Raw genomic sequence first — 27,928 nt, forward strand, 5'->3', positions numbered from 1 at the left:
ACTAGTCTTTTATACAGTTCCAGCATAATCTCCCAGCTCTTATATTCTATGCCTCGGCACATAAAGGACAGAATCCCAAATGCTTTCTTGACCACCTTGTCTTCCTGTCCAGTCACCTTCAGGGATCTGTGGACATGTGCTCCAAGGTCCCCCTGTTCCTCTATAAGGGGCAAAAAGCTCGATTCCAAAAAGGAAAAAAACAGTAAAAACTGGGGAAAAAGAGTACTGGTCCGAATTGTTTTTCCTTCTGGGTTTGCCTTCCAATGCCCCCTTAAAGACCTCCAGCTGGTTACCCCCTACCCTCTGTGCCCACTGCGCACTAACCCCATCAGATGAGACCCGGCCTGGGTTCCCAGTGGATTTTCCTGCTCTCCAGCTGGAGAGGTTTGACTGGGATATAAATGTATTAATAACAGACACAGCCCAAATGGAGAGGACAACAAAGTCCTTACTGACCCTGAACCTTATTTCTCCCCAAAAGTCGAGGGAAAGGTCATTCTGATGGGTGGGATCTGTCTCTCCCTGACCCACACCTCCCACCCCCACACCCCCCAACCCCCCCACCGGCTACCTGCACACCTCCCCCGGGCTGGTTGTATCTCCTTCTCCCTGGATAGGGCCTTCCCTCACCGGACAGGGACTTCCCCGGCTGGACAGTGTCTTCCCCACCCAGTCTATGCCTTGCACCTCTTCCCCCTTCCTTCACTGGATCTCCTTCCTACCCCTTCCCCCTTTTACTGGCTTTCCCCTGGGCTGGGCCTCTCTTTCTGTCCCTCCCCAGACAAGGTCACTGCTCCTATCCCTCTCCCAGGACAGGGTTTCCACCCCTCCCCCTCCCCTGGCAGGGACTCTGGCCCTCCCCCTCCCCTGGCAGGGACTCTGGCCCTCCCCCTCCCCTTCCCCTGGCAGGGACTCTCCCCCTCCCCCTCCCGTTCCCCTGGCAGGGACTCTCCCCCTCCCCCTCCCCCTCCCCTTCCCCTGGCAGGGACTCTCCCCCCACCCCCCCTCCCCGAGCAGGGTCTCCCTCCCCCCACACCCCCCCCCTCCCTCCCCCCACACCCCCCCCCCTCCCTCCCCCCACACCCCCCCCCCTCCCTCCCCCCACACCCCCCCCCCTCCCTCCCCCCACACCCCCCCCCCTCCCTCCCCCCACACCCCCCCCCCTCCCTCCCCCCACACCCCCCCCCCTCCCTCCCCCCACACCCCCCCCCTCCCTCCCCCCACACCCCCCCCCTCCCTCCCCCACACACCCCCACACACCCCCCCTCCCCCCCCCTCTCCCCCCCCCTCCCCCTCCCCCTCCCCCTCCCCCCCTCCCCCTCCCCCCCTCCCCCTCCCCCTCCCCCCCTCCCCCTCCCCCTCCCCCCCTCCCCCTCCCCCCTCCCCCCCTCCCTCCCCCCCCCTCCCCCCCTCCCCCTCCCCCTCCCCCCCTCCCTCCCCCCCCCTCCCCCCTCCCTCCCCCCCCTCCCCCCCTCCCTCCCCCCCTCCCTCCCCCCCCCTCCCCCCCTCCCTCCCCCCCCCCCCACCTCCCCCCCCCTCCCTCCCCCCCCCCCCTCCCCCTCCCCCCTCCCCTCACCCCACCCCTCCTGTACCAGGGTCTCCTTGCCCTCCCACCCCTCCCGTAGCAGGGTCTCCCTGCTTTCCCCCCCCCCCCATCTCCTTCCCCTACGGGAAGGGTCTCCCTGTCTCCCCACCGGGCAAGATCTCCCCACGGGTCTCGGCCCCTTTAAGGACCCTCCTTCCCCCCGCTCAGTCCGGGTTTTGCCCCCCCCCCCCCCCCCAGCAGCTCTGGGTCCGAATGCGGGATCGGTCCGGGACTGAGCGGAGAGCAGCCGAAACTCGGAGTTGGTGCCGGCGGTCAGAGGACTGAGTCCGGCTCCCTTCAGGCTGTAGTTCCAGCCCTATACAACACCCGGAGTCCGAGCTCTCCCGCTCCTCTCTCCTAACACCTTCCCTCCCTAAATCCACCTTTAACTCTTCTTATCTCCCTCCATCCCTTAAACTAATTCTCTTCCCATCAAACATCTTCCCCCATCCCTTCTCTCCCTCATTCCCCCTTCCCTCTCTCCCCTCTAAGTCCTTCCTTCTTTTCCTCTCCTTTTCCCTTGCACCCCTGTTGCCTTCCCTCCTACACTCTCTCCCTCCTCCTGTTCTCCCTCTTCCCTCTTCCTTTTCCTCATTACCTCTCCTCCCCACCTTCTCTCTCCTTCCCCACCCTTTCTCCTTCTCCTTCCCTCCCACCTCCCCATGCCATGCTCCCGCTCCCCTCCTGACACTTTTCCTTCTCCCATTCTCCCTCCAGCTGCCTGCTGTCTCTGGATGTCTAACGAGGTTGTGATCAGTCAGGATTCTTAACTTTCGGCACCACTTGTGTTTTCCTGACTGCAGGATGTGTTTCAGGCTGATAGTGTGGATCCTGGTTCAGGTACCTCTGCTGTCGTGGACCCTGGTTGGAACATCCTGGGCTGAGATATCCCAGCCGTACTACCACCAAGAGAATGGTAAGTGTATCTTAATAAATAGGAAACTGCTGTGACTGGCATTGGTATCCAAAGCGAAGAATGGTGGTAATGTTTTGGGTGGGGGCTCTGTCTGATAAAGGCTCTCTCTCTCTGAAGCCTTCATTGTAGGAGCTGAAGGCTGATGAAAGTCTCTATCCATGTGTTATCCATCTCTGCAGGTCTTTCTGTCTCTTTTAATCTCTCTATGTCCTTGTTTATCTTTCTGTCTTTCTTAGAGCGTCCCTTTGCCATCTCCCAATGTTCCTGTCCTTTTTTCTCTTACTCTGTCTTTCTCTCTCTCTCTGACAGACCTGCTTTGTACTTCCAACATTTTCTCTTTTAAATTCTAAACACTGATCTCCAAGTTTTCAATGTTGAACACTCAGCCCTCTTACACTTTTGAGTTGGTGACCAGATTTCATTGCCAGTTCTGGAAAGAAAAGAAAGACTTTTGCTTATGTAGTGCCTTTTGTGACCACAGGACACACCAAAACACTTCTGAAGTTTAGTCTCTGTTGTAATGTAGGAATCACAGTAGCCAATTTGTGCACAGCAAGATCCCGTAAACAGCTGTGTGACCAGATAATCTTTTTGGGGATAAAAGCAAAATACTACGGATGCTGGAAATCTGAAATAAAAACAAAAAAATGCTTGAAAAACTCAGCAGGTCTGACAGCATCTGTGGAGAGAAAGACAAAGTTAATGGTTTGAGTCCGTATGACTTCTTCAGAGCTGTTCAGCTGCTCCTCAGAATCATTTTTGGGATGTTGAATATATATCAGGCGGGACATCTGGGATAACTCATCTGCTCTTCTGCAAAATAGTGCCATTGGGTCTTTTATGTCCACCTGAGGGGGCAGACGGGGCCTCAATTTAACGTCTCATCAGAAAGATGACATCTGTGACAGTGCAGTACTCCCTCAGTATTGTACTGGAGTGCTAACTTTTGATTTCTGTGCACAAGTTCCGGAGTAAGACTTGAACCCACAAGCTTCTGACTCAGAGGATAGAAGGATACTAACTGAGTGACAGCTAACAGTGTTGAACTAATTCTGTATGGAAGGGGCGAATAATTCTAGTCAGTGTCAGTGCCCCCCGCCACCCCTTCCCCAATTGGTTTCACTGCCCCTCCTGTTGTTCAGGATCACCGGAATTCTCAGACATGTTGAGGTGGGGCATTTTTCCTAGTGTCCCCACTTCTGCTGACGACACTGACTCTCTCTGTTCCTGTTCCTGTCTCTCTCTCTCTATCTGTTCCTGTTTTTTTCTCTCTCTCTCTTTCTATCTCTATCTCTCTGTCCACCCCCACTCTCTCTCTCTCTGCCCCTGACACACTCTCCCCCATTCTCCTTTTGTGTGTCTCTCTTATCTCCCTCTCCCTCTTGATCCCTTTCCAGCAGCTGTGTCAATCCGAGATGCTTCCCTCTCTTCCTGCTCTCCTGAACAAGACAATGAAAGAATCTTTTTTTTTGTTCAATGTCAGCAACTCTCGGCTGACACTCATTCTGGCCCCTTCTCCTTTTTTCTTTCTGACTCTGAAACTTATGACTTTGTATTTGACTCATTCTCTATCCCTCATTTGGCTCCTTTCTTTTATTCAAGCAAACTTTAATTAAGACCTGAAAGATCAGCACAAACTTCACTTTGTGGATGAAAACTAAACAAAAGTGGGAGTACAGGGCCTCTCACACAGACACAGTTTGGGACTGCTTCATTCCGCGGTTTCAGTAGTCTGAGGGTGGAAGAGCAGAGAATTCATCCTGTGTCCAGTGAACTGTGGAGAAAAGCAACACATCGATTCTAGTAGGTTATCCCGTCAGTGCCTGGGTACAGTACTGGTGTGTTTAGGTCTCTCACTGTACAACACTGGGTTACAATATTGGTAGGGACAGATCAGTCACTGCATAACACTGGGGTACAGTACTGGTGGGTACAGGCCTGTCAATGTATAACATTGTGGTATAGTCAATGTATAACATTGTGGTATAGTACTGTGGGTTCAGGCCTGTCACTGTATGACACTAGGGTACAGTATAGGTGAGTTCAGATCTGTTGCTTTATAACATGAAAGAACAGTATTGGTGGATTCACGTCTGTGCCTTCACAATACTGGGGTATTGTACTGGTGGAGAGAGGTCTGTTACTGACACTGGGGTACAGTGTAGGTGGGTTCAGGCCTGTCGCTGTATGAAACGAGAGTACAGTACTGCTGGGTTCAGGTCTGTCACTGTACCACACTAGTGTATAATACAGGTGTGTTCAGGTCTCTCACTGAACACCTCTAGGGTACAGTACTAGTCGGTTCAGGTCTGTCGCTGTACATCATGGTGGGTCCAGGATTGTCACTGTGTAACACTTGGGTACAGCACTGGCGGGTACAGGTCTGTCGCTGTACAACATGGGCACAATAATATGGGTTCAGGTCTGTCACTGTGCAATACTGAGGTTCAATACTCGTGTGTCAAGGTCTGTCAACCTGCAACACTTGGGTACAGTACTGGTGGGTTCAGGTCTGTCACTGTATAACACTGGGGTGCAGCACTGTTGGGTGAAGGTCTGTCACTGTACAACTTTGGGGTATTAATACTGTGGGTTCAGGTCTGTCACTGTATGACACTGGGACACAGTAGAGGTGAGTTTAGGTTTGTTGCTGTGTGACATGAAAGACAGTACAGATGGATTCAGGTCTGTCACTTCACAACACTGGGGTATTGTACTGTTGGGGAGAGGTCTGTTACTGTTGACACTGGATACAGTGTAGGTGTGTTCAGTTCTGTCACTGTGTAACACTGGGGTACAATACTGCTGGGTCCAGATCTGTCAGTGTACAACACTGAGGTACAGTGCTGGTAGTTAGAAGTCTGTCATTGTACTCAGCTGGGGTATAGTACTGCTGGGTTCAGATTTGTCACTGTACAACATTGGGATACTCTACTGGTGAATACAGGTATATCAATTTATAACTCCGGGGTATAATACTGATAGATTCAAGTCTATAGCAGCTTAACATTTGGGTACAGTATGGTGGGTCCAGGTCTGTCACTTCACAACACTGACGTTTTTTTTTATTCATTCATGGGATGTGAGTGTCGCTGGCTAGGCCAGCATTAATTGCCCATCCTTAATTGCCCTTGGGAAGGTGGTGGTGAGCTGCCTTCTTGAACCGGTGTGGTCCCTGTGGTGTAGGTACACCCACAGTGCTGTTAAGGAGGAAGTTTCAGGATTTTTGACCCAGTGACAGCAAAGGAAAGGTGATATATTTCCAAGTCGGGAAGGTGAGTAGCTTGGAGGGGAACGTCCAGCTGGTGGTGTTCCGAGGTGTCTGCTGCCCTTGTCCTTCTAGATGGTAGCGGTCGTGGGTTGGAAGGTGCTGTCTAAGGAGGCTTTGTGAGTTCCTGCAGTGAATCTTGTAGATGGTACACGCTGCTGCCACTGTGCGTCGGTGGTGGAGGGAGTGAATGTTTGTGGATGTGGTGCCCAATCAAGTGGGCTGCTTTGTCCTAGATGATGTCAAGCTACTTGAGTGTTGTTGGAGCTGCACTCATCCAGGCAAGTGGGGAGTATTCCATCACACTCCTGACTTGTGCCTTGTAGGTGGTGGACAGGCTTTGGGGAGTCAGGAGGTGAGTTAATCGCCACAGGATTCCTAGCCTCTGACCTGCCCTTGTAGTCACAGTATTTATGTGGCTAGTACAGTTCAACTCCTGGTCAATGGTAATCCCAAGGATGTTGATAGCGGGTGATTCAGCAATGGTAATGCCATTGAATGTCAAAGGACGATGGTTAGATTCTCTCTTGTTAGAGATGGTTATTGCCTTGCACTTGTGTAGCACAAATGTTACTTGCCACTTGTCAGCCAAAGCCTGGATATTGTCCAGATTTTGCTGCATTTGGACATGGACTGTTTCAGTATCTAAGGAGTCGTGAATGGTGCTGAACATTGTGCAATCATTAGCGAACATCTCCATTTCTGACCTTCTGATGGAAGAAAGATCATTGATGAAGCAGCTGAAGATGGTTGGGCCTAGGACACTACCCTGAGGAACTCCTGCAGTGATGTCCTGGAACTGAGGTGATTGACCTTGACCAGCACAACCATCTTCCTAGGTGTGACTTTAACTAGAGGAGAGTTTTCCCTTTTATTCCCATTGAATTCAGTTTTGCTAGGGCTCCTTCATGCCACACTTGGCCAAATGCTGCCTTGATGTCAAGGGCAGTCACTCTCACCTCACCTCTGGAGTTCAGCTGTTTGAACCAAGGCTGTAATGAGGTCAGGGGCTGAGTGGCCCTGGCAGACCCTAAACTGAGCATCAGTGAGCAGGTTATTTCTACGCAAGTGCCACTTGAGAGCACTGTTGATGACCCCTTCCATCACTTTATTGATGATTGAGAGTAGACTGATGAGGCAGTAATTGTCCGGGTTGGATTTGTTCTGCTTTTTGTGTACAGGACATACCTGGGCAAATTTTCACATTACTGGGTAGATGCCAGTGTTGTAGCTGGTACTGGAACAGCTTGGCTAGGGGCGCGGCAAGTTTATGAGCACATCTTCAGTACTATTGTCAGGGCCCATATCCTTTGCAGTATCCAGTTCTTTCAGCCGTTACTCGATGTTATGTGGAGTGAATCAAATTGGCTGAAGATATGTGATGCTGGGAACCCCTGGAGGAGGCTGAGATGGATTATCTGATCAACACTGTTACAAACCTTTTGCACTGATGAGAATATTTGTGGATCCGCCTTTCAGTGAGTTGTTTAATTGTCCACCACCATTCATGGCTGTATGTGGCAGGACTGTAGAGCTTGGATCTTATCCGTTGGTTGTGGAACCACTGAGCTTGCTGCTTATGTTGTTTGGCACGCAAGTAGTCCTGTGTTGTAGCTTCACCAGGTTGACACCTCATTTGTAGTTATGCCTGGTGCTGCTCCCTGCACTTTTCCTTGGTGGTAATGGTAGAGTGGTACCACCTGCTGCAGACCCAGTCAGCAGCTATATCCTTTAAGACTGGTCCAGCTCAAACAGTAGTGGTGCTACTGAACCATTCTTGGTGATGTACATTGAATCCCCCCACCCAGAGTATATTCTGTGCCTTTGCCACCCTCAGTGCTTCTCCAAGTAGTGTTCAACATGGAGCATGGAGCTGATGTGGGGGGGTGGGGAGGGTGCTTTTGTGGTGGGACGGGATTTCCTTGTCCTTGCCTGATGCCATGAGACATCATGGGATGTTAAGAACTCCCAAGGCAACCCCTTCCTGACCGTGTGCCACTATGCCACCACCTCTGCTGGATCTGCCCTGTTGTGGGGCAGGACATCATTAGACTTTTTTAATTCCAGATCTGCCATGGTGGCATTCGAGCCCAGGTCCCCAGAGCACTATCCTGGGTCCCTGGATTGCTAGTCCAGTGACAATGCCACTACCCCTCCGCCTCCCCTGCATCATACTGGTGGGGATAGCTCTGTCACTGTATGACTCTGGGGTACATTATAGATGGATTCATGCCTGTCACTGTATAACACAAGAGTACAGTACTGATGGGTTCACGACTGCCACTGTACAATAAGGAGAATAGAACTGGTGGGTTCAGATCTGTAACTGTACAACACAGGTACAGTACTGGTGAGGACAGATCTGTTACTGTTTAACACTGGTGTAAAGTACTGGCATGTGCAAGTCTGTCATTATATAATGTGGCTACTGTACTGGCGGGTTCGGGTCGTTCACCATTTAACACTGGGGTACAGTACTGCTGGGTTCAGGTCTGTCGTTGTATAACACGGGTACAATAGCAGTGGGTTCATGTCTGTCACTGTATGACATGGGTACAGTACTGGTGGGCACTGGTCTGTCGCTGTTTAACACTGAGATACAGCACCGGTGGGTTCAGGTCTGTAACTGTATAGCACTGGGGTATGGTACTAGTGGGGACAGGTCTATTACTGTATAACCCCTGGGTACAGTACTAATTGGTTCAGGTCTACCAAAGTATAACATGGATACAGTAGTATTAGGCATAGGTCTTTCTTTGTATAACACTGGGGTACAATACTGGTGGGTACAGGTCTATCACTGTATAACATTTGGGTATAGTAGTGCTGGGTATGGACCTGTCCATGTAGAACACTTGGGTACAATACAGGTAGGTATAGGACTATCACTGTGTAACAGGGGTACAGGTCTCTGTCACTACACTTGGGTACAGTACTGGTGGGTACAGGTCTGTCACTGTATAACAGTGGGGTATAGTACTGGTGGAAACAGATTTCTGTCACTGTATAACACAGGTACTGTACTGGTATGTACAGATCTGTCACTGTATAACACTTAGGTACAGTTCTGGTGTTCATTATTTTGAAGTAATATTAGTGCTTCACAAGTCTTCACCCTAGTCTCACCCAGTTGCCCAGTAAAGATTGTCTGTTTCTGCTGTGACGAGTGGCTCTCAGCATCACTCTGTCTCTCTACATGGGTCTTTATCAGGTGCAACTGTGCAAGTATTCACATTAAGAACTATAAAAAATATATTGAGTATGTTCTCTATCCCCATTAAATTATCCAATGAAATCATGTCAGTGCTGAGAAATGCAAAAGTTTTTACAACTGTCCCATCCATAACAACGCAGGGAAAGCTGCACAAAAATCAGATATAGAGGAAATCTCCCTCTGTACTGCCCCATCAGTAACTCATAGAGCAAGTACAGCAGAAATCAGACCTAGAGTAAGGCTCCTTCTAAACTCCCTCTTTATCGTTCATAATACCACAGAAAACCACGCTGAATATGGAAGGACAGAGGAGGTCTAAGGGAGGGAATAAGAGGGGCAAAGTGTGTGTGTGAAAATAGATTAGTGGTTAATATGAAACCGAATCCATAAGTCTTATAAACACAAATAGTAAAAGAGTATCAAAGGAAGAATGGGGCTGAGTAGGGACCAAAAAGGAAATCTTCTTGTGGAGACAGAGGGCATGGCTGGGGTAATAAATGAGTGTGTTTACATCTTCACTAGAGAAGAGGATAATAAAATAAGAATGTAAAAAATCGGAGCAGGACTAGGCCGTTTTGCAAAAGCAAGACACTGCAGATGTTGGAAATCTGAAATAAAAACAGAAAATGCTAGGAATACTCAGCAGGTCAGGCAGCATCTGTGGAGAGAAAAGCAGAGTTAGTGTTTCAGGTTGATGACCTTTCATCAGAATCATATTGCCCTGGAGTCTGCTCCACCATTCACTAGATTATAGCTGATCTTTGAGCTCAATCCCACTTTCCTACCCGATCCCCATATCCCTTGAGTCTCTCAGAATCCAAAAATCTATTGATTTCAGCTTTGAGGATATGCAACACATCCACAGCCCTCTGGAGTAGAGAATTCCAAAGATTCTCAACCCTTTGAGTGAAGACATTTCTTCTCATCTCAGTCTTAAATGATCAATCCTTTATCCTGAGACTATGACCCCTATTTCTAGAGTTTTCAGCCAAAACCTCTCAGCATCTACCCTGTCAAGCCCCTCAAAATCTTACAATGTGATCACCTCTCATTCTTCAAATCTCCAGTTTATGGGCACCGTTTGCTCAACCTCTCATCATAGGACAACCCTCTCATCCCAGGGACCAATCTTCACTGCACTGTCTCCAAGGCAAGTATATCCTTCCTTAGATATGGAGACCAAAACTGTGTACAGTACTCTAGTTGTGCTCTCCAAAGCCCAGTGCAATTGTAGCAAGACTTCCCTACTCTTGTATTCTAGTCCTCTCACAATTCAAGTCAACTGGCTGTTTGCCTTCCGAATTGCTTGCTGTACCTGCATGCTAACTTGCTACATTTCTTTTGTGAGGACACCTAAACCTCACTCTACATCAACATTTAAAAGTTTCTCGCCATTTTAAAAAATGTGCTTTTCAATTCTTCCTACCAAAGTGAATAACCACACATTTTCCCACATTGTTCTCCATTTGCCGCCTTATTGCTCACTAACTTAATCTGTCTGTATCTCTTTGCAGCCTCTTTGTGTCCCCCTCGCAGCTTACTGTCCCATCTAGTTTTGTATCATTAGCAAACATGGATACTTTACTCAGTACCTTCATCTATGTCATTAATATAGATTGTAAAAAGCTGAGACCTCAGCACTGATTGGTGCAGTACTCCACTAGTCACAGCCTGCCACCTTGAAAATGCCCCACTTATCCCTACTCTTTTTTTTTCCATTAAGCGATCCTCTCTCCATGCCAATATACTACCCTCAATGTCATGAGCTCTTGCCTTGTGTTATTACCTTTTACGTGGGCACTTTGTCAAATGTCTTTTGAAAATACAAATACACTGCATCCACAGGATTTCCTTTATTTACCCTGCTAGTTACATCCTCAAAAAAACTCTTAATAAATTTGTCAGATCTGAGTTCTCTTTCATAAAGCCATGTTGACTTTGCCTAATCAGATTATGATTTTCAAAGTGCTTTATTAATACTTCCTTAATAAAAATTTTTATCATTTTCCTGATAAATGATTTTAGGCTAATTGGCCAGTAGTTCCCTATTTTTTCCTTTCCCCCCTTTCTTGACTAGTGGTGTTGCATTTGCTGCTTTCTAATCCGTTAGGACCGTTCTGAATCTAGGGAATTTTGGACAATCACAACCAATGCCTCCATTATGCCTGCAGCCATCCCTGTTTGAGTTCTGGGATGCAGGCCATCGGGTTTAGGGGATTTGCCAGCTTTAGTCTCATTAGTTTCTCTAATACACTTCCTCTCCTGATATTAATTACCCTATGTTCCTCACTCTCATTAGTCGCTTGGTTCCCCATTATTCCAGCATGCTGCCAATGTAGAAATAAAGGAGGAAGCAGTAGTCATAATGGATAAGGTAAAAATAGGTAAAGAGGAGGCACTTAAAAAGTTGTCAAAGTAGAGAAGCCACACAGTCTGAATGGGATGCAACTGAGGCTACTGAGGGTAGTAGGGGTGGAAATTGTGGAGGCTGTAGACACAATCTTCCAATCTACCTTGTAAGTGGGAATATTAAAGGAGTGTGAGAGTCCAAATATCAACAGCCCTGGTTTTAATGAAGGAGAGATGGATAAAACCCAGCAGCTGCTCACAAGTCAGCCTAACACTGGTGGTGGGAAAACTTTTTGAAACAATATTTCGGAGGCACAATTAATTGACGTTTAGAAAGGTATGGACTAATAAGTGAAAATCAGCAGAGATTTGTTAAGGGTTTATTAAGTTGGTTTGACTAACTTCATCAAGTTCTTTGGTGAAGTAATGTAGAAGGCTGATGTGCATAGTGCAGTTGATGTGTTTCTGGAATTTGAAAAGGTGTTTGATGAAGTTCCATGCAATAATTTGTTTGTTAGTAAAATTAGAGGCCATGGAATTAAAGGGACAGTGGCAGCATGGCTAAGGGACAGACAGCAGAGAGTAGTGGAGGATGGTTGTTTCTCAGACTGGGGGAAAGCTCTTAGTGGTATTCCCCAGGAGTCAATATTAGGAACATTGATCTTTTTGAAATATATTAATGACCTGGGCTTGGGTATAGAGCAACGTACACTCTGATTTTTTTTAGAGTGTGAGGAAATTTGTTTAAGTGCCCGACCCCTTTAATGTGCGGTAACTTAAAGGAGCCGACCTCTCCACAGGAAGTTTTGGTGCAGAATGTATGGTACATAATTTCAAAGTTTGCAAATGATACAAAATTCAGAAATGTTGTAACCAATTAGGTGGCTAGTTACAGACTTCATACGCAGAGGACATGGACAGACTAATGAATTGTCCAGGCACATGGTGATCAGACTCAAGTGATCACATTGGTAGGAAGAATGAGGAGAAACAATATGAACTAAATCAAACAATTTTAAAGGGGGTACAGGACCAGAAAGTCCGTGGATCAAACGTACACATATCTTAAGTTGAGATGGCTTTTTTATTAGAAAAAAGCAAGTAGGATCCTTGGTTTTATTAATAGAGGAATGGAGTACAAAAGCAAAGAAACTATGCAAAACCTTTACAAAACACTTGGCTAGGCCTCAGCTGGAGCATTGTGTTCAATTCCGGGCACCATCAGAAGGATGTCAAGGCTTTGGAAAGGGTGCAGAAATGATTTATTGAAATGGTACTAGGGATGAGGGACTTTAGCTATGTAACACACTGGTGTTATTCTTAGAACGAAAATTTGATAGCGATGATAGAAATCATGAAAGATTCAGTTAGAGTAAATAAGTTGAAAATTTGAGAATGTTTGCAGTGATAGAAGAGTCAGTAACTAGAGGAAATATTTGGCAAAAGAACAAGAGGAGAGATGAGGCGAATTTTTACTCAGCGATTTGTAATGACCTGGAATGCAATGCCCATGGAAGCAGATTTAATAGTAACATTCAGTGGGAAATTGGATAAATACTTGAAGAAAAAAGATTTACAGGACAATGGTGAGAGGGCAGGGAAATGGGATTAATTAGATAATTCTACTAACGAGCCAGTGCATTCTGCTGAATGGCCTCCTGTGCTGTATCATTCTATGATTCTGTGATACGTTGTCCTATCAAATACTCCAAGGACAGGTTTAATACAGACTAAAGCTCCCATACATTGTCCCATCAAACACTTCAGGGGCAGCTACAGCATGGGTTGGATGCAAAGTAAAATCGCTTCAGCGCTGCACCATCAAGTACACTGCTGTCATTGATCAAGTTGGCTCTGAAGTGTTGGCACTGCACTAATGTTGGGGGAACTGGTTCTGGGAATGCTGAGGCCTAACTGTAATGGATTCTCCACATTACAACAGTGATGCTCTCCCCACCCCCGATTCAACTTAACACCAAAAGAGAAATGCCCCCATTCCACCCAATGTGTATGCAGATTAGCATTGTCCATGCTCCATCCATACCACGTTTTACCCATTGTGCTTAAAAACATACAGCAGTCATAGCCAAGAGCCCTTAACAATGTGGACAAAACACTGTTATTAGACCAGCACACAAGGGCTCTCTGCTTGATTGATCCAGGTCTGTGTTAAATTAGCTGATCTCATTTGGCCAGTAATCGAGGCTGTCGTTGACCTGAGTGCCCATGGTATAAAGAGGGGCAAGTCAACCCAAGACAGATGGTGTTGGACCTTGCGATGGAACAGTTAGGGCACTGAGTAATTGCCCTTCACTCTCTGTTCAACAGTTGAACAGTTTCTAATGTATTTGTTAGGGAACCAAGGGCCAAACTCACAGTCATTGCCAAGAAATGTTCAGCCTCAATCAAAATCATGTCTGGATCAGGAATTTTCAGAAAGGCCAATTCTCCAGGCGATGCACAGCTGCTTGTTAGTGAGCTTTAAAGAAACACTCAGCTGAATTTTACACTGAATCTGAGCAACCTCAAATCTATTAATCAATTTTTTTCCCCCCTCCTCTTTCTAGCGTTCTTTCCCTTTCCAGTCCTTCTCTTTCTCTATTCTGCGCTTCCCCTCACGTTCTCCCTCCTCACTGCGCTGTCCCCCTCAGCACGCTCTCCTCCTCGGTGCACTCTCTCTCCCCTCCCCACTCCCCTGTCACTCATTCCTCTCCATCCACCCCCCCTACCCTCCCCCCAGAGCATTCAGTGCCTAGGCTTTATTCCCAGCCTATGCAGAGTTAGCTGATCTGAGGCGGATACCAAGCCACAGGCAGCCTGTTTTAGGGACTGCAGCCTGCCCGAAAGTAGTTGTCACCCCTTTTAAAACTGGAGATTTTGGAGACTGGAGGAGAGTGAAGCGGTGATGGGTACTTCAATCCACACTTCCGTTTATAAACGGAGTCTTATGTCATGTGGTTTCTAGGGGTTCGAAATAATCACACTTTTAGATTCAAATGCTTGAGCTTCATCAAATGCATTTTTCAGATTGTACCACGTGCTGTGGACTAATCTATTGTTAGTTTGATAGAGAGACTGTTTTGAGCGATATAGCACTCTGGATACTTATGTTTGCATATGCATGAATATAGTTCCTTAATCATATTGGAATAATAAAGCAATATAATAAAGTCACACCTCCCTATCTAATTCCCTTCATGATCCTATCTGTAAGGAGCCAGAGACTGACAAGATGAGGAAATGACCTTAAGTCAGTAAGACGGTTGCCATTGAAAGATATGATGTATTTATTCCCTACCGTCTTTCCTTTGAACTTCTCAGAGGGCAGTGCAGATTGATGCTAATCATGTGTAGGTGGAGAGGACAACAAACCACCCAAATCCCCTTCCTGCACCACCCGCAGTCTCACACTGGAATTTCCTCTGAGACATGCCAGACTTTAGACCTGAATGTGCAAGTCAAGTTACATTGAAATTTTGTGCCAATCCCATTAGAATGGGTATATATGAGCATAAACAGTCAGGGCCCAAGGAAACTCGCCTTTAGTATGAAAATTAAAGTTTCCACCCATTTATCCTTTCTCCATGTACAAAGTAACACTGCATATTAAACAAGCTGCAATAGGGGGAGCATTACAATTTTCAATGTGACTTATAACTGAAGACAGAGCAGATTTTAGTGAGGGTCAATTAAAATATACTCTCAAAGCACTGCAATAAAAATTCAAAAAAGACTTTCCTGCTGAGCCTGAACATCTGGTGGTAATTTGGAGAGAGACTCGGAACAAATGCAGGAAACTCGGGTGTGAGGCTCCATAACTTGAGGGCAGAGCAGCATGACGGGTGGAGAGTCAGTGGACTAAAGACAATGGATATTTGGGTGTGTTGCACTCACACAAGCAACACTGGAAATCTGCTAAACTGTGTAGTTGAGTTGCGCTTGGGTTTCTGGAGATTCCTGACCCTCTTGTCTGTTGAACTGTGCAGTCGAGTTGAGTTTGGGTTCCTGGGGCTTCCTGACCCTCTTGTCTGTTCGTTTTCTAACTGAGTTAGCGGAGTTCTGAGCCATTTAATCAGTCAGCAACTTGATGAAGCCAAGTAACTTCCTGCTCCCATCTATACAACTCACTGTCCCTCCTAACTTAGTGCCATCTGTGACTTGGATATCCAACTTTCCATTCCTTCTCTCAAGTCACCAATAAATATAGTGAAGAGTTAAGGAACCAGAACAGATACTTGGAGAACAACGCATGGCACGTCTCGCCAATCAAACAACTTTCCCTTTATCCCTGCTCTTTATCTCCAAACTCCCAAGGAATTTCAAACCCATTCCACAAAGTGATGATGAACTCCAGGGACATCTATTTTTGTCAGTTATCTTTTCTGTTGAATCTTCTCAAATGCCCTCTGAAGTCCATAGTGACACCATCCACAGATACCCTCCTACCTACTTGTAGTGACCTGCTCAAAAAAATCAACTAAATTAGTCAGTCAATCTGTACACTTGACAAATCCACGCTGACTCTGGTCAGCTAGTACTTGTCCGAATGTTCAGTGACACTGTCCCTGATGATAGTTTCTAATAACTCCATTGCCAGGATTAATCTCCTGTATCCTGCTGCAAACTACCTGGGATCAAAGTGCTTCACCTTTGCAGTTTGAGCTGTTCCACTTCTCCAAGGTCAGAGACTAACTCAAATGGCATTCGGGGAACTTATGAAACAATTCATTTTAGTTCATCGATTGTGCTCTTATTCATCCAACCACAGTTGGCTGCACAGTTGGTTATCAGGAAATCCTTGTGTGGAGAATAATGGGATGTCAATTCCTGCTCCATAATTCCAGCTCCAGGAAAAACACTTGAAGATTTTCCACAACTCTTCTCTTCTCCTGCCTCATGTGACACAGATTCAACCTCAGAACGAATGACCACTCTGCCCAGCTGGTCAAGCTGGGTCTGACCCTCATGTCAGAGGTCAGCAGGAAATGGTACCGAATCACTGACCGGGGTTCTGTAATTGTGGGGTGGGGGCTGATAGGATGAATCTCCCATCTCTACTGTCTGTTGAGTTTTCTCATCTCAGCTGAGGGTCAACAAAGGTCCATTATTGGAGGGCAAACGAGTTGATAAATCACTGTCCAGACACTCCCAAAAAAAAAAAGCTGAGATATGAGAGGGAGCCTGGCCCCTTGGGCTGTACCCTGGTCAGAGTGTCGTTGGGAGGTGAAGAACATGGGGTGGCGGAGAACAAATAGACTGAAGATTTCTTCCCTGCCGCCCTGTCTGACAGCAGCTTGTATTTACTACAAACATCCGGTGCATTTTACGAGATTCTGGAGAGCCTGTTAGACTCCAGCTCTTGTGACAGGGCTACCGCTGAGAACTTTACAAGTTTTATTTGTATCTGGTCCCACCCTAAGCTCCCTGGGGAGTTGGGTGGGGAATGAAATTTCAGAGAGTCCGGGGAGGGGGTTGGGGTGTGGAGGGTGGAACTGGGAGAGTCTGGGAGCAATTGAAGGAGTGGGGGGCATTTGGGAATTTAGAACATCATTGAGAGCAGCTTGAGACACAGCGATTAAATCAAAGAGATTCAGCTGAATGGTGTCAGGAAGGGGGAGGTGGGGGAATGCAGACAGGAATGTTCTGGATGACTGGAATCTGTACACACTTACTCTTCAAGTGGTTTTTCATTCTAGCTTCGGAAAGAGCTAAAATCACAAGATAAATTGTTCTCATCAAATCACTCTGTTGCAGTTGGTGTTGCTCTCCCTCACCCGAACTCCCATCCCACCCAAAACCCCAATCCCCATTCCCCCAAAACCCCAACCCGCATCCTACACTCCCCTCCCAAACCTCAATCCCCATCCTCCCCCCAAACCCCAACCTCCTTGTCCCCTAAACCCCATTTGCATCCTACTCCCCAAACCCCAATCCCCATCTTACACTATGCTGCCCCCTCCACAACCCCCAATCAACTCCCCCACCCCCTCCACATACCCCAATCTCCATGCTACACTTGGTGATGATGACATTAATGACACTATCTGATGGCCTTCAATTAATCACTTCAACTGATCTCCTATTGTTCTGACTATAACTGGGACCTGGATCTATTCCAAAACTCTCCAGAATGACCTCCTGCCTTCCACCCTCTGTGAACCTCAGCTCATCCGAAACTCTGCTACCCCTATCTCCACTCCGCTATGTCCCGTTCACCTGTTGCCCCTGTGCTCGCAGGCCTACATTGGCTCCTTGTCTACCAAAGACTTGATTTTAAAATTGCCGTCCTTGTTTTTATTTCACTCCATGGCATTGCTGCTCTCTACTCTATAACCTCCTCCAATCCTACAACCCTCTTGAGATCTCTGCACTTTCTGCTCTGGAATTTCCTCTCTAAACCTTTCTGCCTCTTTACTGCTGTATCCTCCAAGGTGCTCGTTAGAACCTGTTTCTTTGACCAAACTTTTGGTCACCTTCCTAATATCTCTTTCACTGTGAGTTATTCTTTGATAATGCTCTAATGAAGTGCCTTGGGATATTTGAGTTGGTTCAAGGCACTGTATAGAACATAAAAGTTGATGAAAGGTCATCAATTGGAAACATTCTCTCTCCACCAATGCTGCCTGACCTGCTGAGTTTGATGATGCTTTTATTCTGGAATCGGCCATATTTTTCTTCTATATAAATGTAAGTTGTTGTTGTTGTTGTTGGAGCCCTTCTGTTCTGCAGCACTGACTCACTGGAACCTGGGAATACTTGGTCCTCTGGAAGCTCACCCAGATGCCCATCCTTCACGTGGTACCACTCAGCTGGGATGGTCTCCCAAGTTCTTCACACAGGGTATTATAATTTGAGGTGACCCAGGGTCACCGAGGCTAATTGGGGTGAACTAACTGGACATAGACTAGGATCCAAACCTGGCCCCTATGTGTGCAGTTACTCTCTGCTTTTTCCAAGTGAGTCTCTAAGGAGCTTGTTATTGCTGTTTTGGGACTGCTTGTAGGGTTTTTGTTGGCCTTGGTTGATTCTCTCTACCAGACTGTGACAATGTCCTGTGCTGTCTCTGGTCACTCCTGTCAATGTTTTTCCCTGTAGTGATTGACCTTCTGGAAGCCCTGAACATCACGAGATCTATAAAGGGAGTGAGCAGAAGTAAAGGTTTGGAGCCGGGGCTCCCAGCTTGGAAGTTCCGTAACCGTGTGCCACACCTCACCCTGCCACGGGATTATGCCATCTACTTCCTCACCTCCATGCAAGGGTCCATCGGCTTCCACTTTGTGGCAAAGCAGAGCAGGAACTCAGAGGGGACAGTGATCTCCTTCACCTCCCCCACCACCACCAAGAAGGACGGACGGCCACTTCTGCAACTCGTGTCCAGTACCAGAAGCAACCAGCTCCGATTGGATTACCGGACTGTCCACAACATGGAGCCAGCATCTATCATCTTCCCTGGAGGGACCCCTTTTGGCAACGGGCAATGGGGCAGAGTGGCCTTCAACCTGGAGGCTCAGAAGATAACGCTTTTCATCGACTGTGAGGAAGACATCATATTCGAGAAGAATATGGGCGATGATGTCATCAGTCTGATTCTCCCCATCGACTTGGAGATTCACTTCTCCAGTACTGTGGGAGACCGAGGCAGCAAGTTCACGGTAATGGCAGCACAAACTCACTCATGGGCTTTCCTCAACAGGGTATTAACCTATCTGTGTCATAGACACATTGGGCATTTATCATCTAGAAGTTCCTATGTCCACCTAGTTGACCTTGTACCATTCTGGTAGTCACACAATACACTGACAAACAAGTTGTTGACTAATCACAGCACTCAGTCTCTCTCAGTTAGTCTAAAACAGACCCAGACATGAGGTGAGGAAAACCCACGGTGGTGGAGCATGTGGTCAAAGTTTATGTTTCTCTCAAACACACTACAAGTACCACTCATCATGACTCATTCTTATTAAACTGGATTGCAAAATTCTGAATGAAATCAGCCCAGTTTACATCTGACTGAATCAGCATTCAGTGTCCAGCCTAGTGATGTTTTACTGTTCCTTACTCCCTAATGTGGCACATTATTCCCTTAATGAGTGTGCAGGCGATCTTTCTCTCCACTGCTGTCCACTGATTGCTTTCTGGGGCAGTGAAGATGCTGAACCAATCCTGTGGGCTGACCTCCCATGGTACTGATAACAGCACACGCTTACTCTCCCCAAATGTGTGAGGAATCTGCCCTGTGCAGGATTGAGCTACATATGCACACAGACACCAGGAAGATTCAGGTTCAAATACCACTTCGGCCACGGTACTGGGGACAACATCCCCATTCAGCGAGGAAACTGATGGCATAAATCAGTTAGATTCCATCTGCTGACTCTCTTTCCCCCCACTTTCCCTGAAGCTGCGAGCTCTCTTTTCCCCCACCTCCCCTGAAGCTGCGGGCTCTCTTTTCCCCCCACCTCCCCTGAAGCCGCAGGCTCTCTTTCCCCCCCCCCCCCCCCCCCACTCCCCTGAAGCCGCGGGCTCTCTTTCCCCCCTCCCCTGAAGCCACAGGCTCTCTTTCCCCCCCCACTCCCCTGAAACTGCGGGCTCTCTTTCCCCCCTCCCCTGAAGCTGCGGGCTCTCTTTCCCCCCTCCCCTGAAGCTGCGGGCTCTCTTTCCCCCCTCCCCTGAAGCCGCGGGCTCTCTTTCCCCCCTCCCCTGAAGCCGCGGGCTCTCTTTCCCCCCTCCCCTGAAGCTGCGGGCTCTCTTTCCCCCCTCCCCTGAAGCTGCGGGCTCTCTTTCCCCCCCTCCCCTGAAGCTGCGGGCTCTCTTTCCCCCCTCCCCTGAAGCTGCGGGCTCTCTTTCCCCCCTCCCCTGAAGCTGCGGGCTCTCTTTCCCCCCTCCCCTGAAACTGCGGGCTCTCTTTCCCCCCTCCCCTGAAGCTGCGGGCTCTCTTTCCCCCCTCCCCTGAAGCTGCGGGCTCTCTTTCCCCCCTCCCCTGAAGCTGCGGGCTCTCTTTCCCCCCTCCCCTGAAGCTGCGGGCTCTCTTTCCCCCCTCCCCTGAAGCTGCGGGCTCTCTTTCCCCCCTCCCCTGAAGCTGCGGGCTCTCTTTCCCCCCTCCCCTGAAGCTGCGGGCTCTCTTTCCCCCCCCTCCCCTGAAGCTGCGGGCTCTCTTTCCCCCCTCCCCTGAAGCTGCGGGCTCTCTTTCCCCCCTCCCCTGAAGCTGCGGGCTCTCTTTCCCCCCTCCCCTGAAGCTGCGGGCTCTCTTTCCCCCCCCTCCCCTGAAGCCGCGGGCTCTCTTTCCCCCCTCCCCTGAAGCTGCGGGCTCTCTTTCCCCCCTCCCCTGAAGCTGCGGGCTCTCTTTCCCCCCCCACTCCCCTGAAGCTGCGGGCTCTCTTTCCCCCCCCTCCCCTGAAGCTGCGGGCTCTCTTTCCCCCCCCTCCCCTGAAGCTGCGGGCTCTCTTTCCCCCCTCCCCTGAAGCTGCGGGCTCTCTTTCCCCCCTTTCCCTGAAGCCGCGGGCTCTCTTTCCCCCCTCCCCTGAAGCTGCGGGTTCCCCCAGCCCCCGACCCGCCAAAGTTGCTGGCTCTCTCCCATGTTGCCCTATCTCCACTAGTATTGATGGCTTTTAGGGCCCAGGTTCCACAGGCACTTCTCACCCTGGTGCTTGCAGTCATATCTTATGAAGTGAATATCATTGGCCTATCGATTGAGAGAGAATCAGAGCTGTGCGTGATCACATGGCACCCGATGTTCTGCATACGTTTCTCAGTGGATGTCCCTGGGCAGTAGTCAGGGCAGAATCCTACCTCTTTTTTTCCCTCACCATGGGGACAGTCCTGGGGCTTCTCACTACTCCCAGCACAGTGCACAGATCAAATTGCGTCCTTCCTGTTCCACGTGTCTGTGTCAGGGGCTCACCAAGTCATTAATATCTGTAATTATAGATTGACCGTCATTGGGTGTGTCCTTGTCTTCCTGTATTGAAATAGTAGACAGAGGAGTGTCTATGGATGCAGTTTATTGGGACTTTCGGATTCAATAAGGTTCCACTGTTAGCTAAAATGATGAAGTGACTCGTGATTTCCCACAAGGATCTAGTCACTATGACTCAGTTCACACAATTGTCAGCCATCCAGCCAATCTCACCAGTAACACAAGAATTGATAGCATTGTTAGTACTGTGGACGGGTGCATAAAATTACAAAGAAACATCAATGGATTAAGTAAGTAAGCAAAACTGTAGCAGATGTATTTCAAAGTTGGTCAGTGTAAGGTCAGTGCATTTTGCACCAAAGGATAGACCTGAGTAATTCTCATATTGAAAAGCTAGGAGCAGTACCGGTGCAGAGAGATAAAGAGATTTAGAGATTCATGTACACGGGTCACTAAAATGTCACAGTCAGCTGCACAAAATAAATGAAAAGGCTAATGGAATGTCAGCCTTTATAACCAGTGGGCTAGAATATATAGGAGAGGAAACTTTGCTACAATTTTTCAAAGTCCAGGTTAGACCACATTGGGAGTACTGTTTATAGTTCAGGACACCACAGTTTAGACAGGACATATTGACCTTGGAAGGAATGCAGCATAGATTCGTCAGAATATTACCAGGGCATCTAGGGTTAGATTACCAGGATAGTTTACATAAACTAGTCTTAGTTTCTCTGGAATATCAAAGGGTGATTTAATTGAGGTTTTTAGGATTTTGAAAGAAATTGATCAGGTAAATGGAAGAAGAGTTTTTCCACTGGTTAAGAGTCTCAGACAAGGGGACATAACCTTAACTTAAAATCAGAGCCAAGCTATCCCAAGAGAAGTTAGAGATCATTTCTTTAGGCAAAGGGTGGTAGATGAGTGGAACTCTGTCCCAGAAAACGCAGTCAATGCTAACTCAATAAAGCATTTGAATTCTAACTCTCACTTCAATCCAGGATTACTGCCAGACTAAGAATCTCTTTTCACTTTAGGGTTACTGGCAGACAGCAGAAATCTCCCCCAGTGGATTCCTTCGCCGCCCATGGCATTGTGACAATCTACCAGGTGAGGAGAAGACTGTTTGTCCCTTACACACATGTGGCTCAGGTGCTGGGGTACAGTGGGTCATATGGAAAGAGAAGGACGGGGTGAAAGCATGTGATGCGAGGAGGGGGAGCGCGTGCGGGAGGAGGGGAAGGGGAGAGCGTGCGCGGGAGGAGGGGAGGGGGAGAGCGTGCGCAGGAGGAAGGGAGGGGGAGAGCGTGCACAGGAGGAAGGGAGGGGGAGAGCGCGCGCGGGAGGAGGGGAGGGGGAGAGCGCACGCGGGAGGAAGGGAGGGGGAGAGCGCGCACGGGAGGAGGGGAGGGGGAGAGCGCGCGCGGGAGGAGGGGAGGGGGAGAGCGCGCGCGGGAGGAGGGGAGGGGGAGAGCGCGTGCGGGAGGAGATCTGCAGTCTGGAACTCGCAATTACAATAAACACACCACAGAATGATAAATGTTCTGTGATCAGAGTTCGGCTGTCTTAGACTTTTTTATTCTTTCATGGTTTATGGACATCCCTGGCAAGGCCAGCATTTGTTGCCCATCCATAATTGCCCTTGAACTGAGTGGTTTGCCACACCGTTTCAGAGGGCAGTTAAGAGTCAACCACATTGCTCTAGGTCTGAGTCACATGTGAGCCAGATCAAGTAAGGATGGTAGATTTCCTTAAGGGACATTAGTGAACGAGGTGGGTTTTACAATAATCGACAATAGTTTCATGGTCACCATTACTGGGGCTAGCTTTTCAATTCCAGATTTTATTAATTGAATTTAAATTCCACCAGATGCCATGGTGGGGGTCTGAACCGTTGTTCCCAGAACATTAGCCTGGGCCTCTGATTACAAATCCATTGACATTACCACTATACCACATCTACCCCAAGGCAGACATTATAAAATATTATAGGAATTGGTGTGAGTTATGAAATTCTCTACTCGATTAAGGGCCATATGCAGCCTGTTACAAGAGACACAGCTGGACCTAGAACACTGAATCTAACATGGTGTGACCTAAACCCTCCTTTCATTGGGGCTTTGGGTGTGGGCAATGGAAAATATGCTTTCTCCAATTTTTACTTGCATTCAATTTTCTATCTGCCCATGAACTGAAATGCAGAGTAAGGTCATTCCCCAGGCCACTGTTCCGGCACACTCCTAGGACAGGTACAGCATGGGTTGGAGACAGAATAAAGCTCCCTCTACATTGTCCCGTCACACTGCCAGCACAGGTAGAGAGAAGGTTAGAGACAGAGGAATTCTGTCAGTCTGATACTGCACGAGTGGCTGATGTAAGCAATCCTCTTGATGGGGAGAACAATCTTTTGAAATCTTCTACCCTGGTTTCTGTTAATTGCAACGTAAGATATGCATCAGACCACCCAACATGGGGAATGTATGGAGACCAGTCACACAGCCTGCATTTTCTTGGTTAGAGAGGAATTCCAGGCACTCCTGGGGGCCCCACTGAGTGTGCTGGGCCTGCAGATAGGTGTGGCACTGTTTTATAACCGACAGTGAGTACAACATACTGTACAAGCACGTGCTAGAATTAATACTCCAGATACATCCTGCTGAATAAGCAGCTGCTCTGTACAATTGGTGTGTGATTCTGAGCCTGAATAATGACAGTTACAATGAGTGACCCTTACCCTGAATAAACAGCGACTCTACAGTTACACAGTGACTGATCCTTACCCTGAATAAACAATGACTCGATACAGTTACAATGAGTGACCCTTACCCTAAATAAACAGTGACTCTATACAGTTACACAGTGACTGATCCTTACTCTGAATAAACAATGACTCGATACAGTTACAATGAGTGACCCTTACCCTGAATAAACAGCGACTCTACAGTTACACAGTGACTGATCCTTACTCTGAATAAACAATGACTCGATACAGTTACAATGAGTGACCCTTACCCTAAATAAACAGTGACTCTATACAGTTACTGTTTATTCAGGGTGAGGGTCACTCACTGTGTAACTGTGTAGAGTCACTGTTTATTCAGGATGAGGGTCACTCACTGTGTGACTCTATACAGTTACACAGCGAGTGACCCTTACCCTGAATAAACAGTGACTCTGTACAGTTACACAGTGAGTGACCCTTACACTGAATAAACAGTGACTCTACAGTTACACAGTGAGTGATCCTTATCCTGCTGAATAAACAGTGACTCTGTACAGTTACACAGTGAGTGACCCTTACCCTGCTGAATAAACAGTGACTCTGTACAGTTACGCAGTGGGTGACCCTTACCCTGAATAAACAGTGAGTGACCCTTACCCTGAATAAACAGTGACTCTTTACAGTTACACAGTGAGTGACCCTTACCCTGAATAAACAGTGACTCTTTACAGTTGCACAGTGAGTGACCCTTACCCTGAATAAACAGTGACTCTTTACAGTTACACAGTGAGTGACCCTTACCCTGAATAAACAGTGACTCTTTTAGTTACACAGTGAGTGACCCTTACCCTGAATAAACAGTGACTCTTTACAGTTACACAGTGAGTGACCCTTACCCTGAATAAACAGTGACTCTTTAGTTACACAGTGAGTGACCCTTACCTTGAATAAACAGTGACTCTTTACAGTTACACAGTGAGTGACCCTTATCCTGCTGAACCATCCTACAAGCTGGGGTGATATGTGCTGTTCAATTTGTTAATTGAATTTTTATCCATCAGAATGAAGGCAATTTGCTGTCCCTTTCCCAGGTTCCCTACCTTTGCCGTATTCCTTGGCTGAGGAGCGATATTCCGATTTGGATGAGGGACTTCAATTCAGTGAGGATGTCTCCCCACGTCCATTGCCCTTGTCTGACAGCCACTACCAGCAACAGCAGAGTGATGCTGAGGATTCCCTGCTGAGCCACAATCTACCATCCAGAAGCCCAGGGCAACGTTTGGAAAGGCTGGAGGAGATGGTGACCTCACTCAGCACAATGCTGGACATGCTCAAAGCTCAGGTAGGTGAAAGCTGAGACTGAGAAATCCCAACCCAGATTCCCACTGAGGTGCAGTTTCACAGACACTAATGGTGTGCAATCCAGAGCAGTCGCCCCTGCCGCTTAGATGCCCTGGATGTTGTTTGGTGTCCAAAATGGCATCCTCAGCATGCATGAGCGGACACTTGTCTGTTGAGTTACACCAAACGTCATTTTGTGAAGGCATTAGTACGGGCACAGTGAACAGCTGCATGGAATTCGCAGAGCAGGCCAGTCATGATGCTGATCAGAGTACAATGCTAATTTGATGCCAGTGTTTCCATTTTGAAGCTCTGGCTCGAGCTAACACCTCTCTCTTAAATTCACACAACTGGACACGTGTTCAGCAGAAGGAAGGCTCACCTCAGCAACACTATTTATAAGGATTATCAACTCCTTCCAGGAGAGTTGCTGGTTGATTTCTTCTCACTATCCTTCGATCCTATAACTGTTTATGCTCTCTACACGAGAACAAAAATACTGCACATGCTGGAAATACTCAGCAAGTCTGGCAGCATCTGTGGAGATAGAAATGGGGTTAACTGGCTGAATTTTCTTGGATGGGTCGTGCCCTCCACCATAGCCTCCATTCTGGGTCAGAAATGGCCGTGGGCAGGAATCCACTTGCAATTTTCCCAGAGGTGGCCAACTAAGAAGCCGCCTCTGGGAGCCTGTCAAATTAGGGATGATGGGCTGACCAGGGATGCTGGAGGAACAATGAGAGGCTTGCAGTGATGTCCAGTCGGCAGCCCTGCTTGGAGAGGTGGGCGCTGCTGAGGCAGGTAGGGGACTATGAGGGTGCCTTAAAATGAGGGCACCCTCTGCAGTCTTGGAGTAAAATTAAAAATGGCACATGGCCACAGCTGTCAGGCCACCATTGTGGAAGGGGACCTCTGCACAGGATGGCTTCGGCTGTAGCCTTTGCATCCCAGCGGGTCTGTGCTGCGGTGATCGAGTGGAGATGCAGTGTCAATAGCTAAGCTAATGGCTGGAAGTGTGAAATCTTCTGTGTCTTCATCATCATTCTCTTCTTGCTGTTTCTGCACTGCCTGGGGATCTGAAAGGTGAAAGACATAAGGGTAAGACTGTGGTAAAAGATGAGAGGGAAAGTAAGAGATGCACGCTTACACCATCAGCAGCTTGTAGGTCAGAAGAGAGTGTGGATGGGGGATTTGAGAAGGATAGCTAGGTATGAGGATATTGTCATCCTTGGTTTCAGCACTGCCACTGGCAATGCCCTCAGCAATGGGCATCCTAATAATGATCAGCACCACCTTCACTACCAGAGGCCAGGATAGGCAGAAGCTCCTGTCCCCCTGTGGTGAGCTCCTTCTGTCCCCGCTTGTGCAGGAGGAAGGGAAGTGTGGCAGTGAGTATGGTGCAATGTGGATGGATGATATAGTTGTCATGGTTGAATAGTTGGCAGTGTGTGCAAGTTGTGAGATGTGGGTGTGAGGTTTACAACAGTTTTAAGTATGTGAGGCTGCGGTGTAATATTTGAATATGAGGAATGAGCCCCAACTGAGAGAGAATGTTGGCAGGTGAGTGATGGGGGTGTGATGAATTGAGCAGTGACTATTGGTGCAGTTGGTGTGATACAGTATTTAAAGGTGCATTCACTGATCTTGGCCTGTGAGGTCATTGAACTTCTTAAGGTTCCCCATCGATGTCCTTAGGACTCGACTCCTGGCATTAACCTCCATGGTTATGTGCTCCCACTGCCTTCTGAGCCTGTGTCTGGAGTGCCACCAGCCTCTCTAGATATAAGACAGCTCTCCTCCTTTGCAACTCTTACTCCAAGGCCTCTAGTTCAGCATTGGGAAACCTTGCAGTCCATTCTCTCCCATGTTGTGCCATTCCTCTCTTTCCTAGCTGCGAGTCAGCTCACAAAGACTTGCAGTGTCGACTGCATCCACAGTGCACCTCTCTTTTAAGAGGTGCAGGCCAGATTTAACTGGTACTAGCTACTCAGTGTGGGCCCAACATTCAGGTATTCAGCCACTCAACAGGGCAGTTAGTGCTAGACACTGAAATCATATAAAACATCAGGCAGCGTGAAGTTCGCATGTTTCTTGCATTGCAGTCAACTGACAGAGGTTAACCACTCATCGTAATACCCCACCCGAATTTAGTCCCTGCACTCTCACTGGGATACAGTTCCACAAACACCGACCCACTGGGGTACAGTTCCACAGGCACTGATTCTCACTGGGGTACAGCTCCACAAACACTGACTCTCACTGGGGTCCAGTTTCACTGGCACCGACTCTCACTGGGGTCCAGTTCCACAGGACCTGACTCTCACTGGGGTCCAGTTCCACAGGACCTGACTCTCACTGGGGTCCAGTTCCACAGGAACTGACTCTCACTGGGGTCCAGTTCCACAGGCACTGACTCTCACTGGGGTCCAGTTCCACAGGCACCGACTCTTACTGGGGTACAGTTCCACAGGCACCGACTCTTACTGGGGTACAGTTCCACAGGCACTGACTCTCACTGGGGTACAGTTCCACAGGCACTGACTCTCACTGGGGTCCAGTTCCACAGGCACTGACTCTCACTGGGGTCCAGTTCCACAGGCACTGACTCTCACTGGGGTCC

At 48.1% G+C, this 27,928-nt stretch overlaps 1 protein-coding gene across 1 annotated transcript in view; it reads left to right on the forward strand.

Annotated features, from left to right (window-relative positions):
• The first annotated feature begins 2,389 nt into the window (after positions 1-2,389).
• kcp (kielin cysteine rich BMP regulator) overlaps positions 2,390-27,928 on the forward strand; it is a 129,591-nt gene continuing 104,052 nt past the window's right edge. Inside the window, exons 1-4 of the mRNA XM_078552899.1 lie at positions 2,390-2,501; positions 18,428-18,984; positions 22,283-22,355; positions 25,059-25,309. Of these exons, the coding sequence (XP_078409025.1) occupies positions 2,390-2,501; positions 18,428-18,984; positions 22,283-22,355; positions 25,059-25,309 (993 nt within the window). The remainder of the gene's footprint in view (positions 2,502-18,427; positions 18,985-22,282; positions 22,356-25,058; positions 25,310-27,928) is intronic.

The sequence above is a fragment of the Cetorhinus maximus genome, chromosome 12 (genome assembly GCF_964194155.1).
Source record: "Cetorhinus maximus chromosome 12, sCetMax3.hap1.1, whole genome shotgun sequence".
In the NCBI taxonomy this organism is placed as follows: domain Eukaryota; kingdom Metazoa; phylum Chordata; class Chondrichthyes; order Lamniformes; family Cetorhinidae; genus Cetorhinus; species Cetorhinus maximus.